Consider the following 15,118-nt stretch of genomic DNA (forward strand, 5'->3'; position numbering starts at 1 on the left):
TCCCACGGGAAGGGCAAGGGATGGCTCTGCCTGGAGGGAGCAGCCCCTAGAAGAGGCTCGGGGGGCAGTTTCCAAGGGTAGGCTCAAGGAGGGCCCACAGGCACTTCATGTCAGGAAATGATGGCAAATACATGTGGCAGGAAATGAAAATGAACCAGTGTGTGCCCAGGTGGCCAAGAAGGACAATGGGACCTGGTCTGTACTAGCAACAGTGTGGCATTGGGACCAGAGAAGGGACTGACCCCTGTACTGGGCACTGGTGGGCCACACTTCCAGAGCTGTGTCCAGTTCTGGTGCCATCACTGCACAAACACTGCAGGACTGGAGTGGGTCCAGAGAACAGCAATGGAGCTGGGGCAGGGTCTGGAGCACAACTCTGGGCAGGAGCAGCTGAGGGAGCTGTGGGGCTCAGCCTGGGGATAAGGGGGCTCCAGGGGACCTTCTTGCGCTCTACAAGTCACTGACAGCAGGGTGCAGCCAGGTGGGAGTCAGTGACCAGGCAACCAGCAATAGGACAAGAGGACATGGTCTGAAGCTGGACCAGGGGAGGTTGAGGTTGGGCATTAGGAAGAATTTCTTCCCAGAAAATGCCATCAGACATTGGAATGGGCTGCGCAGTAGAGTCACTGTTCCTGGAGGTGTTGAAGGAAAAGCCAGACATGACACTCAGTGTTATACCGAAAATCACACTAGGAAAAGCCAGTGTCCATGAAAAAGACAGAAGAGCCCTCAAACTTTATTCCAATAAACAAGGAGAGGCCATTGCAGCACATGCCTGTGGGGGTCTTTCTTGAGTTTTCAGAGGGCGCAATCTCTTTCTATCCTCAACTCCTGGCCACATGTTGTCCTCTTCCTTTCCCCATCAGCTGAGGCAGTAGGAAGGTACAGCCTTCCCCAACCACCTACCACAAATCCTCCCTCGAACCTGTAATTTCCCCCCAAAATTCGGAAACTCAGGGTTGTGCATTTGCCTGTTTCAGGAGTCAAACCATCTGGGTTCTGTAACCCAGATGCGGCTTGACGTGAGTAGAAACATTAAGACCCATGTTGAAGACGTTGACACCCATATCCTCTCCCATGGACTTGCTCGGAAAGACACGAGCACACATCCTTCCTATCAGTGCCATGGTCTGCTTCACAAGTTGGTGTTTGGTCACAGATTGGACTCGATGATCGCAGAGTTATTTCCAACCTAAGTGACTGTGTGACTCTGAGATGGAGGCTTAGTGAGGGGGAACCAACCGCCTCCTGCTCTGCTCGGAGGCCAGGAGCAGCCCCCGTCCATGCGGGGCTGTCATCGCTGGCCCCAGGCCCACACCTCGGCCCCCCCATTTTACCGCGGGCCGAGGGCGGCGGGCGCGAAATGGCGCCGCCGTCATCACGTGCCCGCCGCCCGCGGCCTCGCCCGGCGCCTGCGCTGGGGCGGCGGGGCTGCGGCTCCGCCCTCGGCGTGTCCCGGGCGCTGCGGGCTGAGCGCGGTGCTGGCCCTGCTCTGCCCCTGCTCGGCGCCTCGGTCCGGCCTCACGCTGCGAGGGAGCCGCGCACCGGCGGCGGTGAGCGGCGGGGCGGCCGCGGGGACCGGGCCTAGCGCGGTGGCCGGTGGGGGGGGTGCGGGACAGGCCGCGGGGGCGCCCCGGGTTGCGGAGACGGACGGGCGGACGGACGGACAGACAGGCGCACTCTGCTCCTGGAGGCTTAAATTGAACCTGAGCGCCCAACCTAGTGAGGGGCTCGTGTGCGGTGCTCTGGGTTTGTGCCATCCCGGGAGCTCTCACCGAGCGCGGTGCCTGGGAGCTGATTTCCCCGTGTAAACAGCTTCCATGGCTTGCTGAAGTGGGGTGGGAAGGTTGCAAGAAAACCTATGGAAGTAACGATTGTTTTCAAGAAAACCTATGGAAGTAACGATTGTTTTCAAGAAAACCTATGGAAGTAACGATTCCTGCCGTGGGCGTGTTGGTGAACCCTCCAGAGAGCTTTTCTAAAGAGCTGTGCAGCCTCATATGTGCGTTGTGTAAAATGAGGGGTCCTGGGCATGGGGCACAGGGGGGAGCTTCCTTCTAAAAATAATGCATCAGTAGAAGTCCAATATCTAAATTTCACCACCGAAATAGTACTAAAAGTGGCAATGCATTTGTATTTTTTGAGTTAAAATTAATGCAAGCATTAAGATGTTCAGCTGAATATGGTTATTTTTAGAACTCTGAGGGTTTGTCATAAACGTACTAAAAATGTGCTAAATCCTTTGAGTCAGAGGCTCAGTTTTGAGAAAAAAATGACTGATTAAAAAAAACCTAAATAATCCTCTTCAGAAGCAAAAATGCCACCCATTAAAAGTCTGATATGCCCTAGATGAAGAAGAAGCTTAATCTCTGAGCTCATCATCCTGAAGGAGTAGATCTTCTGAGAACTATGCTTAAAACGTGTTTTTCACCTATGTTTTGCACCACACGCAGTGGTTGGGTTTGTGGTGGCAGCAGTTTTCCAGGGCTGCCTGCCCAGACTCTGCATTCTGAGTTCCTTAACGTGGTGAGGGGGTGGCCTCGGGTGCTGTCACTGAGCTGCGATTTCCTTGGGGACACCGTGATTGATGGGACCGGTATTGCAGCCGTGTAAAGCAGGTCCGTAAACATTAATTTCCAGGTGTTAGAAAGTTAAAGCTTAATGATAAAGTTGCCAGCTTTATCCCAGAATATTTCCAAGCTTGTTTGTTTGGAAGGGTTTTTATTTTTCGGGAACTCAGGTTTTGCTGCATTTGTGTTTGGTTGCTACTGTTTCTACTAGAAACCTGATTGTATGGTGTTTTGTTAATTCCTGTTGAGTCCCGGTGTTAAGAACTGGAAGGGAAATCCAGAAATCAGAGGAAGCAGTTACATTTTGTGGCTTGCATCTGTGATAAGTTTGTTTACAGTAATGACATTTTTTTTTGGACTGATGTTGTAGCCTGGGTGGTAGTGAACAGCTCCTGAAGGCTTGTTTAAGAGAACCACTGCTGACCACTTTTCAAATCCCCCACCAAGCCCCCATGCCACAGGAGAGGTTTTAATGTCTTAATTTTAGCAGAAGTTTACAGCTCTGTTGGCAGGATAAGTTGCAGAAACAGTTAATTAACTTGATTTTTTCTGATTGCTGTTGATTTTAGTGCATTTGAGGTAGTTTGAGTAGGATAATGTGCAGCTGTCAAAATACTGGATCACAGGTAGAGCTGTGTGGGGGGCATGCACCAATTTTTGATACTTTGCTTATACAAATGAGGATAATAGTTTTGGTGCATCTCAGCTGTTATCAAAGTGTTTCATTTCAATGACTGTGTTGCTGCTGTTTATCTTTGATAATCATTTGGATAACTACCTTAGATAACAATTCGCTGTTGTTTGCATAACAAGCTTGTATTTGATTGCATCTCTGATAACTGTAATACTTTATTTTATACATTTCTGCTTACATGTGCTAATATTTACATTGCTTTGGATGTTTCTTTTGGCCTTAGACACTCAGATGTACATTGGATGTACATCTGATTATGTTTTTACTGCTAAGAGTCATTTGCAGTAACTTTTTTTTTTAAATGTACTATCTGAAATTCTGCTAGTTCTTATCTGCAATGTAAAAGCATGAACTTCCTTCTCTTCTGAGGGGTCTTGGGACAGGTCTGTTCAAGGGAAGCTCTCTTCCTCAGGGGTACTCTTGGTTATTTGCCTGTTACAGGTCTCATCTCTGTGAAATTCACAAGCCTGCTGAGCATTGTAGGCAGTCTTTATTGACTACCCATATTTGATACAATTATTACTACAAAAGGATATTCCAGTCCTTTCCTTGATTTTCAGATGTCAGTTTACTCTTAGTAATTACTTTTGGCTGTGGCCGCATGAGGAGTGTTGGGAAGAACACTGAAATCCTGAGTTCAGAACAGGTGCAAGGGTACTCATCCCCCACCCCCATGATGGGGTATGTAAAAGCAATGTAAAGCTTATCACAACAAAGATTTCAGGGTTTTGGTGTGTTCTTACAAAATAAATTTCTTGGTGGTGTTCCTGTGGGTAAAGCTTTGAATATTTACTTATGATAGAAGACTGAAACAGAAACATACTGTCATATGTAATGTCCTATTAAAAGAAAATAATGAGGAGGGAGGCAAGGGACTTCTGATGTGAAGCCCTTGATGCAGTGCCTGTGATGCACCTGGCCAGGTGGCCCTGGCTGTCACCTGGCTGCCAGCAGCTCGTAAACAGGGAGGTGGCTGCGGGCTGGGAGCTCTGTTGTTGTCGGGAGCAGCTCCTGCCGTGTGACTGCAGCCAGGCCCGGGCTCTGCACGTTTGTGCTGGGGAGCTGAGCCATATGGCCTCTGTGCTCATCACAGGCCATTAGACAGCCACAGAAAGGAGGAAGGCAGGAAAAAACATTTGGGTGGGTTTTTTTCCTCTGTTTTTCATGACTCTTAGATTACTTTGGTAGCTACGGTGTTGTTTATCAAGATTCACTAGTAGTGATAATGATAATGCAAATACTGAATAACTTGCTGTTTACATTGTACTGTTGACCAGGAAATGTAAATGCAGTTGCAACATTTGTTTCCCATCATTTTTATACTTAATCCCACCTCATGTTCCTTTCAGTGATAATATTTGCATTGTGGGATAAGTTACCATGTGTTAAGATGACCCCCTCAAGCTCCTTTACAAAAGCAAGAAAATTAATAAATCGATGTCACTGTATTTCCCCATCATTTTTGAATTGGATGTAATATGATTTTTTTTTTCAAAACTAACACAGGTTTTTATGGCCTTTTATCTGGACAGGAGGGGAAAGCAGACAGATGCATGTGAGTGCCCCATGGCTGCAGCTGCCTCAGTTCACTCATTTATTGCCTATTGTAACTTGGAAGAATTCTTTAGGTAAGAAAGTTGTTTCAAAGTATGTGATTAATAAACGTCATACACTTCTCTTTGAATCTTTAAATTGCATCTCAGTGTATAATGTTATTTAAGCATGCTGTTTATATGTGGCATTATAAACCTTTCATTTGTTAGACACTGACAGTACTTTTGAAAATGAATTCTGTGTGCTGTACAGACTCTGCTCACTTCACAGGAGAGAGAACATGTGATACTTGCAGACTGTGCAATACAACGCCACCATAAATGACAGATTTCTTCAGGTGCCTCCCACAAACAGATTTACTAATGAGTATCAGCTTTCTCTTTATAGACAAGCATGACTACTCAGCTCCAAATTTTCTGGTGTGTGAGCTGAGCAGCAGCATTACTTGCACAGATTGCAGTACTTGAGTTTGATTTTGTGTGGAAGATGGGGGGCTGCTTCTCATATATTCTTAAATAGTGTATACTACACCTTTGTTAAGCTTGGCATCTATAAAGCTGGTATGAACTGGGTAGTTTTTCTAAAGATGATGATATGATCTGGTAGAATCTAAAGTCTTGTCCAATTTTTAAAGAAAAATAGAGAAGTTCAGCATTGGAAGATTTCTGTAGGTGTTATTACTGGTTGAACACAATACCTGGTAAACATCTTCTGTTTTTACAATCTGTCATGATTTAGTGAGGTGGGTGTTGCTGTTTTTGTAGCTTTCCATTAAAGCATCTCCAGATAATGTAAAATTGGTAACTGGATATGGGTGGGTTTGGGTCTATTTTCTCAGAGTGCACCAAGATACTCTGTCATACTAAGACACAGGATGGTTTCTTCATTAGTATGTGAGAGGATATTTGTACATTATTGATATTTTTTTTCTAGGTACAGTTTAATTAGCCAATATTGTTTGTTTACTGTCAAGATTATCATGGTGCAGTAAGCATACTTTTGGAGTAAAAGTGAGTAAAGTTTAACGTCAAGGATCCTCAAATGTCACAGTATCAGAGGTCCTGTCTTTAAGTATAACTTTTGATTCACATGGTTTTGGCATAGATTGAAAAAATATAACCTGTATATAAGCTGAAAAAAGTTAAACATTCGTTATCAAGGTTTGTAGTTTTCTTTGGGTAATACTTGAGAATTCAGAGGTGTATCTGTGTTGCAAGAGTGCTTATGTGACTAAAACTGCAGATAATGCAAAAGCTGTTTTTTTGCCAACAGTTACACCTTCCCCTTAGTTAAATGGTATTTTTCAGATAATGTTTGGTTACACTAATATGCTTGTTACATTCTGTTGCTTTGCTTCCACATCTGCCCTCAGAGCAGTGGGTTCTATTTGTGTCAGTCTCTGTTCCAAATTGATGTCAGTCTTTCCTATGGCTTTCCCAGACACTGCAGAACAGTTTTTCTGTGGTTGGTGGCTTCACAGGTCGGTTCATCTTCTGGGACCCATCTCTGCCTTCTGGTTAAGGAATCCATGCACACATACAGGATGACTCAAGAGTGGGATGGATGTTCAGATACCAGAAAGGTGCTGGTAACTTGACAGGAACCTCCACATTCTTTGAAGGTAGGGCTGTGTGTGTGTGTGTGTAAATCTCTCATTTGAATGCTGCCTGGATTATATCACAAGGGACTGTCATTTAGCCAATTTCAGTTGTGTTTTAAAATATATACTGTTCACAAGGATTCAGAATGAAATCAGGATTCTTATTTTTGCAGTAAATATTGGGGCTTCGTGCAATGCATAACCAATGGAACCTTTTTCTGGCTTTGCATCCCACACTGAGTGATAGGAATTAATTTTTCTAGATATAAAGGACTGTAGTGTAGAATTCTAAACATAGAAATTCTGGAGACAGCAGTTTCTAAAGGCTGAACAAATTCTGGCCAAATTCCAGCAGGCACAGCATAGATGCTGTGTATATCAGCAATACTATGCTGCATCTCTTCCTACATCTGGAGTGCTGCTTCTGGTCTGTGGCCTGACCTGTGCTTTAGGGAAATGCCCTTTCTGGTTGTTCTCAGATGTCAGAGCTCCCTTGTGGGAGCCAAATCAGCACCCATGAAGTTCAAGTAAGTTTCAAGTAAGATAGGAGAAATTTCCATTTTTTATCAGAGACCAATCTTTAACCAAGATGTGCAGATCTGCATGAGAACAGCAAAAGCAAGAAGCTTCTCAAACAATAGCATTTGTTCAATTTCATTTTTTTGTTCTAGACTTTTCTTTTAGTAAACAGTCAAGTCTGTAATTCCTCCCAAGTATGGAGGAAGAAAAACAAGCAACAGGTATATTTGACTCAAAAGGTATTTAGCCTTTGCTAATTTTAGCAAGGCTGTGATCAACTGTAAGAGTTTTGTAATGGTTAATTACTACATCCACACTTAATGGTTTGGAATTTGTTGTGTGACTTAAAGTAGTCTAAAGTCATAAAACATGGTTGTGTAGATGATAACTTGATGGTCTAATAGCAAAATGTTTATTCATGCTGAGCCTGAATCTTCATTACATTAGTAACACTGTTAGTGTGAGCCACGTGTCTACTCATGGAAGAAAAACTATTATTTAATATAATTTAAAGAGTACTGCTGGCTTATCTGTCTGCATATATTGCTGATGGAAATTTAAATAGACTGGGTGAATATGTATAAGAACTGCTAAAATAAATTCCTTGATGATTGAGATAATTTGTCAGCAAGTCAAGCAGTAGTGAAGCTGGTTGTATGAACAGCCCTTAATAAATTTGCTGTATTTTTCTTTCCACTTTGTCAAAGAATGCACATGCTTTTTTTTTCATAAAAATTGAGTTTATCAGACACTAATGAGCCAAACAGATCAGGTTTTTTTTGTAGGTTGTGGAAAATGCCAAGTAAATTTTTGATAGGTTAGTATGTATTTTGGCAGCTGTTTTTGCAATACACAGATTTGTGGGTTTGTGGTTTTTTTCTTCCTTTCCCCCTCCCCTCCATAATAAAGATACTTGGAAAATTTTCAGTACAGAAAAAGCAAGCTGTGGGGGTTGCCATGGAAGTTTGTTCAGTAGAAATAGATAATATGCTCTGTTCTTTCTTGAAAAATGCCTGGTTTGAGAATACTCACTTCACACAGGTTGGGGAGAGAGGAGGTCTGGATGAACATCTGGTTAGTGGGACGTTTGAGAAGGGGCTTCAACCTCTGCTATAAGAAGTGGCAGAGCCAGTTGAAAATTGACTGAACAACAGAATTCAGTCTAGAATGGACTTGGTTAGGTTGCACTGCTTCAGCCTGTGAAAGCAGAGCTTTTTTATTATGGTGCTCTTCTGAGCTCTGGCTCGTGAGGCAGATGTCCCTTGCTGAAGCAGATCCATGCAGTTTGCTGATTTCCAAGGTCACTGTCCTTTTCCTGCTGAAAAACAGCATGTGAACCTCGGTTACTTTGCCCTGCTTTGATAAGTGGCCTCTAAAGTTTTTTACTGTTAGTTATGCAGACACTTTGCTCTGCTTGACATGTGGAAAAAAAGCAAACTGAGGAAGGTGGGCAAAACTTTCCTGGCTTCTGAACAGTCTGTTCCAAGTTTATCTGTGTTTCAAAAAGGAGTTTATGAATTAGGTTTTTTAGTTGATAAACCTTTTTTAGAGATCATGAGTAGATTGCATAGTTTGTCAACTGAGTTTAAATTTAAACAATCCATTTTCTACTTCTGAATTAAACAATCCATTTTCTACTTCTGAATTAAATTGCTTTTAAATACTTCTTGATCCCTATAAAATGCTTTATGTACTATGAAATACTACTGCATGAAACTACACTTGGTAAATTAACAAGTCCAAGTTCTCTAAAGTAACAACATCCAAGTTGTACAAAATAACAGGTATTGAAAGAGAAGGTCCTTGCCAATATCTGTGCCCTGGGTATTGACATATGGATATGCTTCTTTTCAAAATAATGTGCTGTATTTAAATGTTATTAACTTGTTATTGCTTACTGTGTTTCCACTGGCCTTTCTCCCTTCCTCCCATAATCTTCTGTGTTTTTCTAGAGACCTGTTGCACGTGAGACCTTTCAGAAACCTGTGTAGTTTGAATACCTTGGATTGTTACATTCTGAAACTTTCACCATGAAGAGAGCTGGGCAGAAGGTGGTGGCTGGAACTGAAGCTCCTGGAACATCACAGACAAACAAAAAACAGAAAACTAGTTTATGTGGCTCAGGGTTTGGGGAATCTGAGCCGTGCACCTCGATGGACTGGGGCAGCCTTCCACACCACGTGATCCTGCGTGTTTTTCAGTTCCTGACTTTAGTGGATAGAGCCAGGGCATCTTCTGTTTGTCGAAGGTGGAATGAAGTTTTTCACATCCCAGATCTCTGGAGGAGGTTTGAATTTGAACTTAGCCAGCCAGCCACTTCTTATTTAAAGTCTACACATCCAGATCTCATTCAGCAGATTATCAAGAGGCACGCTGACCATCTGCAGTACGTCAGCTTCAAGGTAAGCTGTGGCTGAGCTGTGGGTCAGTGGCACGTCACTGAGCACGAGGGATGCAGCTCTTCTGTGTCAGCTGCCTTAAGGCTTGTACCTGGCAAGTCTTGTGTTTAAAAATGCAACTACTGCAATGTTTGATTTTCATATGTGCAGCCAGTTTCATCCAATTTTGTACACTCTAACCTCTGCAGAATTAAGAAATAGTGGATGTGGTGCGAAACAGAGGTGGAAGGTGAGGCAGAATAAGAGATTTGTTCATAGTTATTCTTCAGGCTTACGAATTTTGAATCAGTTCATTATTTAGATTTATTTATTTATTTATTTATTAAGATGCAAAGGTGTTGTCCATGTGGATAAAAAGGATTCATTTGCTGGAGCAAGGACTTTGTCAAGTCTTTTTTGGGCTCTAAAAATTGGCATTTAAAAAAAATGCACGCATATCACTGTGTATTGTAGCACCAGTACTGTAACACTATTGCATTAACATAAGGTTATTTGAAGACAAGACTTAGATTTAAGGTTTGTGTTCATATTAGAATTACCCAGCAGTCATACTCAGAAAAATTTTCTAATAGTAACTTCCCTGAACTCTTTCTGGTCTTGAAATTTTCTGTCAATGTTGCACTTTGTGCCTGTGATGATTGCAATCAGGAGCTGAGTAGATGTGGAATCTGCAGTCTTGGGTATCCATGGTGTTGTTTTCTAAATAATACTGCAGAATGACTTCACTATTTTTAAATTGCTTTTATAGGTTGATAGTAGTACTGAGTCAGCAGAAGCAGCCTGTGACATCCTTTCTCAGTTGGTGAATTGTTCTATCAAGACACTAGGTTTGATCTCTACAGCAAAACCAAGCTTCATGAATGTCTCTAAGGTAAAGTTTTACAAACTGTAACTAGCATATTTTAATTCACTCTTAAACCACTTTAGCTTTCTTAATGTTCTGTTCTTAAGTTGATGGCAATTTTATGAAACAGTCTCTAGTTACTTCGTAATAACAGAAGAATTTCTTCGTAATAACAGAAGGGCATTTCTTTTTTTCTACAGAAAAACTCCAGATATTTCAGGCTCATCATTGTATCCATTTACCCCTGTAGTTATCAATGTATTACACTGAAATGATAAATCAAAGTAGATAAATAATGAGTGTAAGGTTAATTCTGTCACATGCAGCAGCATGTTTTTAAACAAAGATCCCCTCTGATTATGTTGAAATAATTCTGTTACATGAAAAAGGGGATCCATGGGAAGTGTTTATTTTTGTACTTTCTGTGTTGAATGTGAGGTCAAAGCCCTGAAGTTTTGCTCATCTTATTATAGAATTTTTTCCCTCTTTCAATTTCTCTAAATAGGCTCATTTTGCATCAGCACTGACAGTAGTTTTTGTGAATTCCAAGTCATTATCATCAATCAAGATAGATGACACACCCCTTGATGATCCTTCCTTGAAGGTTCTTGTTGCTAACAACAGTGATACTCTAAAACTACTAAAAATGAGCAGCTGTCCTCATGTTTCACCTGCTGGTGAGTACTGAATGCATGTGAAAAATGGAGTTGTAAAAAAACATAATTGACTTAGTCTGGAGTTTGGACAGTTGGAAGGTGAAGAAGAAAGTGATAGTGAATGGGTTGATGAAGGTGGGGATGCTACTCACTTGACTGCATCTTCTGGAATCCTGGGGATATTTTTTCATTTTCTCCAGGTGCTTTGCTGCCTCTGATGATAGGCCTTGAGGCCTTCAAAATTAGTGCAAGCCTTTCACACCTACTGAAATGATGTGATGTTCATTGCTTTACCATGTGAGGATAACCTAATGGGTGCTCCTTAATGTGTGTGCAGATCTCTAAACTTAACTAACTGGTGTTCTGTGGGAATCCCTGAATCCCTGATCCATGAATCAGCCACTGCTTGGTGGGATAAAGAAGATGATAACAGTTGTCAGTAATTGTTTTGCAAGGTGCTGAGAGTGTGTACAAATTTCAGAAGCCGGTGGTATTAGACTGTGAGTGTTTCCAGCTTGCACAGTGCCCTCGTGTGTCCAGATCTGGGACTGGTGACTTCCTCATTGGTTGGTGAAGGACTCACTTCAGAATCCAGCCTTGCTGAAATTTCAGAGGGCTTCAGGATCCCTTCTCACTTTCCTTTCTCCTTAGTGCTAGGAAAAAGAAGTCTGGGTCTGGTCTATTCATTTATTCTTTTCTGGAGTCCACAAAAGATGGCTTTATCTGTGTTCTTCATATTCCTGCAGATTAGGAGGAGTTAACATTATTTAGATGTTAATTCACAGAAGGTTATAGCTGTTAAACTGGGTGGTGGTGATTTAAATAGTCAGAAGTTGAAGGAATGAGTGTTAGGGAAGGGAATGGCAGCAACTTCAGCTGAATCTGACTTGATTTCAGTTGTTTCCTCAAACTGAGGAAATTCTGCGTAGGGAGGGGCGAGGAGGAGATATGCAGATCCAGGATGAATGTGACTTGTGTCTTTTACTTAAAGTGTTAATGGCCAGAACTCTGTAAAAGGTTGTGGATACCTGGAACTTGGGAACTTCATGGGCTTTGGATATAAGCATGAAAACTCAAGCCAGCTTTACAGAGAGCAGCTGTGCTTATATTCACTTTTTGTTTTAGAGAGTGAATTTTTTTTATTCCTCAGGCATTCTTTGTGTGGCTGATCAGTGCCATGGACTCAAGGAGCTGGCTTTGAACTACTACATATTAAGTGATGAACTGCTGCTGGCTCTTTCCAGTGAAAAGCACGTTGATCTGGAACACCTTCGCATTGACGTCGTGAGTGAAAATCCCGGCCAAGTTCAGTTTCACACCATTAAAAAACAAAGCTGGGACGCTCTTGTTAAACACTCCCCCAAAGTCAACATTGTCATGTATTTCTTCTTGTATGAAGATGAATTTGATGCTTTCTTCAGAGAGGAAACACCTGTCACACACCTGTACTTCGGCCGTGCAGTCAGCAAGGCCATGCTGGGCCGCATTGGCATGAACTGCCCCCGGCTGATCGAGCTGGTCGTGTGCGCCAATGGACTCCAGCCCCTGGATGATGAACTGATCCAGATCGCTGAGCGCTGCAAGAACCTGACTGCCATGGGGCTGGGGGAGTGTGAGGTCACCTGCAGAGGTTTTATTGAATTTGTCAAGATGTGTGGGGGCAGGCTTACTCAGCTTTCCATCATGGAGGAGGTGCTGATTCCAGATAGTGATTACAGCTTGGATCGGCTCCATCTGGAAGTCTCCAAACACCTTGGAAGAATGTGGTTTCCTGATATGATGCCCACGTGGTAAATTCTCTGTGTGGATAAAATTGTGGGATGGGGGTGCTGCTTTCTATGCAAATAAAAAATTTAAAAATCAAATGTGAAAATTTTCTTCCAGATTTGAGTTTTTCTTCCTTGAGAAAACCTCTATTAGACTAACAGCAAAACACTCTAAAATATTACTTATATATTGAAATAGAAAATAGATTGAAGTGTACTTAACGGTTCTGAAAGTTTGTCTGTGGTTTGCAGGCGCTTCAAACTTCAATGAATTTTGGCTTCTCTGAGCTTCAGTTTCAACATTCCGTTTACTTTCAAGTGGGTTTGGGTTTTTGGGTTTTTTTAATGTCTTTGTTTACTCTTTCTGATCTAGTCAGAAGAGAAGCTATTTTCCTTTAGGAAATCTATCTGTGGAAGGCTGGATAGAATTTTGAGTACAGTATTATTTGTCATGATGTTTTATATAGCTATTTTTTAAATAACGTTTTAATTGTAAAAGCTTGTATATTAAAATACACTATCCCAGGTTAATCAGATATATTATAGCTTAAATTCATGGCAGTATAATAAAATGTTAATAAGCTTATGCCTACAAGAAATTTTCCAGCTCTAAATTGCACTTTAAGTAATTTTGTCAAATTACAGAAACTAGAGAATGCATTGTACAGTATGTTGTTTTTGTCTTACGAGTTAAAAGGATGAAAAAGAGATTTTGTTCAAATTACTGATTATAAGTTTGGTTCTAGATTGATTGCTTGAATGAGTAATAAAGCACTTTGGAAACTGTCAGGACAATAGGGAATAGCTTTGGATTTGGGCTCAAGTCTTTGTAATCAAAGACTGATGTCTGAATGCTGTTCCATGCTTTCATTGCTAAGAAATAAGAAAGATTTTATAAATGTAGCTGGTAAGAAGGAAAGATCAAAGGCCATACAATTGTCTTTGATCAATTTCTATTTGGAATCAAGAATTTATAGCACTTAAAATTGTCACTTGGAGGACTAAATGGACTGTAGAAATCTCACCTGTTTCTTCCATAGCTTTGTGTAAGCCCTGATTTCTAGAGAAAGGCTTGCTGAAGGTAATCCTGAAATATTTAATTCAGGACTGTTTAATACTTGTTGCTTTTAATTGTTTTTTGAGACAGATTGTATTATATTTTATTTTCTTAAAAGGGGAAAGACATGGTGAGTTGATGTAAATTAGAGTATGTATTTTTGTGTTAACATTTTGCACACTGTAAACTTCAATGCATTGTATATAAATTTTTGCTGTAATGATTTTGGTGCCACACTTGTTGCATCTTCCTATTGATAATGAGAAGTCTGCATGAATTTGCTGGTGGTGGTTGTCACTGTCATGGCTTAACCCTGGCTGTGAGCTGAGCCCCTCACAGCCAGAGGGATGGGGGAGAGAATCGGAAGGTAAAAGTGAGAAAACTCATGGCTGGACATAAGGAGTTTAATAGGAAAGCAAGAGCCACACAGGCAGGCAACCCCCAAAAAGGGAATCCAGGAAAGCAGGGCTCCATCCCCCATAAACATAAACACCCCCCTTGCTCCACCTTCCCCCAGCTTTATATGCTGAGCCTGATGTCACGAAGTATGGAATGTCCCTTGGGTCAGCTGGCCTCAGCTGTCCTGTCCCTGCCACCTCAGGCTGGGCATCCTCAGCCTCCTGCCTGCTGGGGCAGTACAGGACACAGGGCAGGGCTGGGCTCTGTAGGCACTGCTCAGCTACAGCACAAACATCCCCATGTTACCAGTTCCAGTACAAATCCACAGCTCCATTCTACTCCTGTGAAGCAAAGGAACTACCCAGCTAGAACCAGTGCATTTACAGCAGAGAATAAGTGAGTTTCTTCCCCACTTCCATAAAACAGCAGCTCAAGGGTTAAACCACACTTTTCTTGGACACATTTGTTCCCAGCTGGAAGCCCAAGGATTCAAGGTTACACACACCTGAGTCAGTAATGCTTTTGTGCCTGTTGCACAGTTAAGAAGCATCTCTCTGACTCTGGTTGGTAGAGGCTGTGAGCTGAGCACTTCCATAATCCAGGGGATTATAATTTAAACACAAAACTGAAATATTTCCAAACAGTATTTGGTTCAAGATGTGTGGTTTGCTTCAAATGGAAATGTAATAAAGTGGTTTAACCCATGCACTAGACTCATCCATCTGTTGCACTGTGTCCTCGTGGGGTTCTCTCCTGCTAGAAGCAATGTATGTGACAAGCCTTGCGAGAGACTGGAGCATGGCAAATTAGTCATTGTCATTTCACCTTTGTGCCTGAAACCTGATTTTCGACATGCAGACCCCAAAATGGAGTGTGAACAAAGCTTGTGAGTCATTGCGAAGTCCTGGAGTCCTCCCTGTCTCTCTAGCCAGCAGAACAGTGTTGGTGTATTTATAAACACTGGTGACAGAGTTCAGGGGGAAGCTCTTAAAAGGCTGCTCTGAATATTGTCCCTCTCTCAGTCCCTGTCACAAAGGCAGTTTCTGTGAAGCCATGAATC

General features: G+C 42.1%; 1 protein-coding gene across 3 annotated transcripts; it reads left to right on the forward strand.

Annotated features, from left to right (window-relative positions):
• The first annotated feature begins 1,441 nt into the window (after window positions 1–1,441).
• On the forward strand, window positions 1,442–14,771 carry LOC132080418 (F-box/LRR-repeat protein 21-like). Of its 3 annotated transcripts, none has more exons than XM_059483581.1 (7): window positions 1,442–1,553; window positions 4,797–4,892; window positions 6,299–6,439; window positions 8,890–9,339; window positions 10,085–10,207; window positions 10,686–10,857; window positions 11,987–14,771. In XM_059483581.1, the coding sequence occupies exons 4-7, from the start codon at window positions 8,968–8,970 to the stop codon at window positions 12,628–12,630; spliced, it is 1,311 nt and encodes a 436-aa protein (XP_059339564.1). In that variant the 5' UTR covers window positions 1,442–1,553; window positions 4,797–4,892; window positions 6,299–6,439; window positions 8,890–8,967; the 3' UTR covers window positions 12,631–14,771. The 3 variants fall into 3 exon arrangements, with proteins under 3 accessions (XP_059339564.1, XP_059339565.1, XP_059339567.1); XM_059483582.1 differs by having other exon boundaries at window positions 1,467–1,553; window positions 6,259–6,439; XM_059483584.1 differs by lacking the exon at window positions 1,442–1,553 and adding an exon at window positions 2,604–2,618.
• The last annotated feature ends 347 nt before the right edge of the window (window positions 14,772–15,118 follow it).

This window comes from Ammospiza nelsoni, chromosome 16 (genome assembly GCF_027579445.1).
Source record: "Ammospiza nelsoni isolate bAmmNel1 chromosome 16, bAmmNel1.pri, whole genome shotgun sequence".
NCBI classification, from domain to species: domain Eukaryota; kingdom Metazoa; phylum Chordata; class Aves; order Passeriformes; family Passerellidae; genus Ammospiza; species Ammospiza nelsoni.

Excerpts from the sequence above, each read along its gene's own strand:
- LOC132080418 (XM_059483581.1), top strand. The coding sequence starts at position 8,968 with ATGAAGAGAGCTGGGCAGAAGGTGGTGGCTGGAACTGAAGCTCCTGGA. Across the intron at positions 9,340-10,084 it reads TGCAGTACGTCAGCTTCAAG|GTTGATAGTAGTACTGAGTC; the intron begins GTAAGCTGTGGC and ends TTGCTTTTATAG. Across the intron at positions 10,858-11,986 it reads TCCTCATGTTTCACCTGCTG|GCATTCTTTGTGTGGCTGAT; the intron begins GTGAGTACTGAA and ends TTTATTCCTCAG.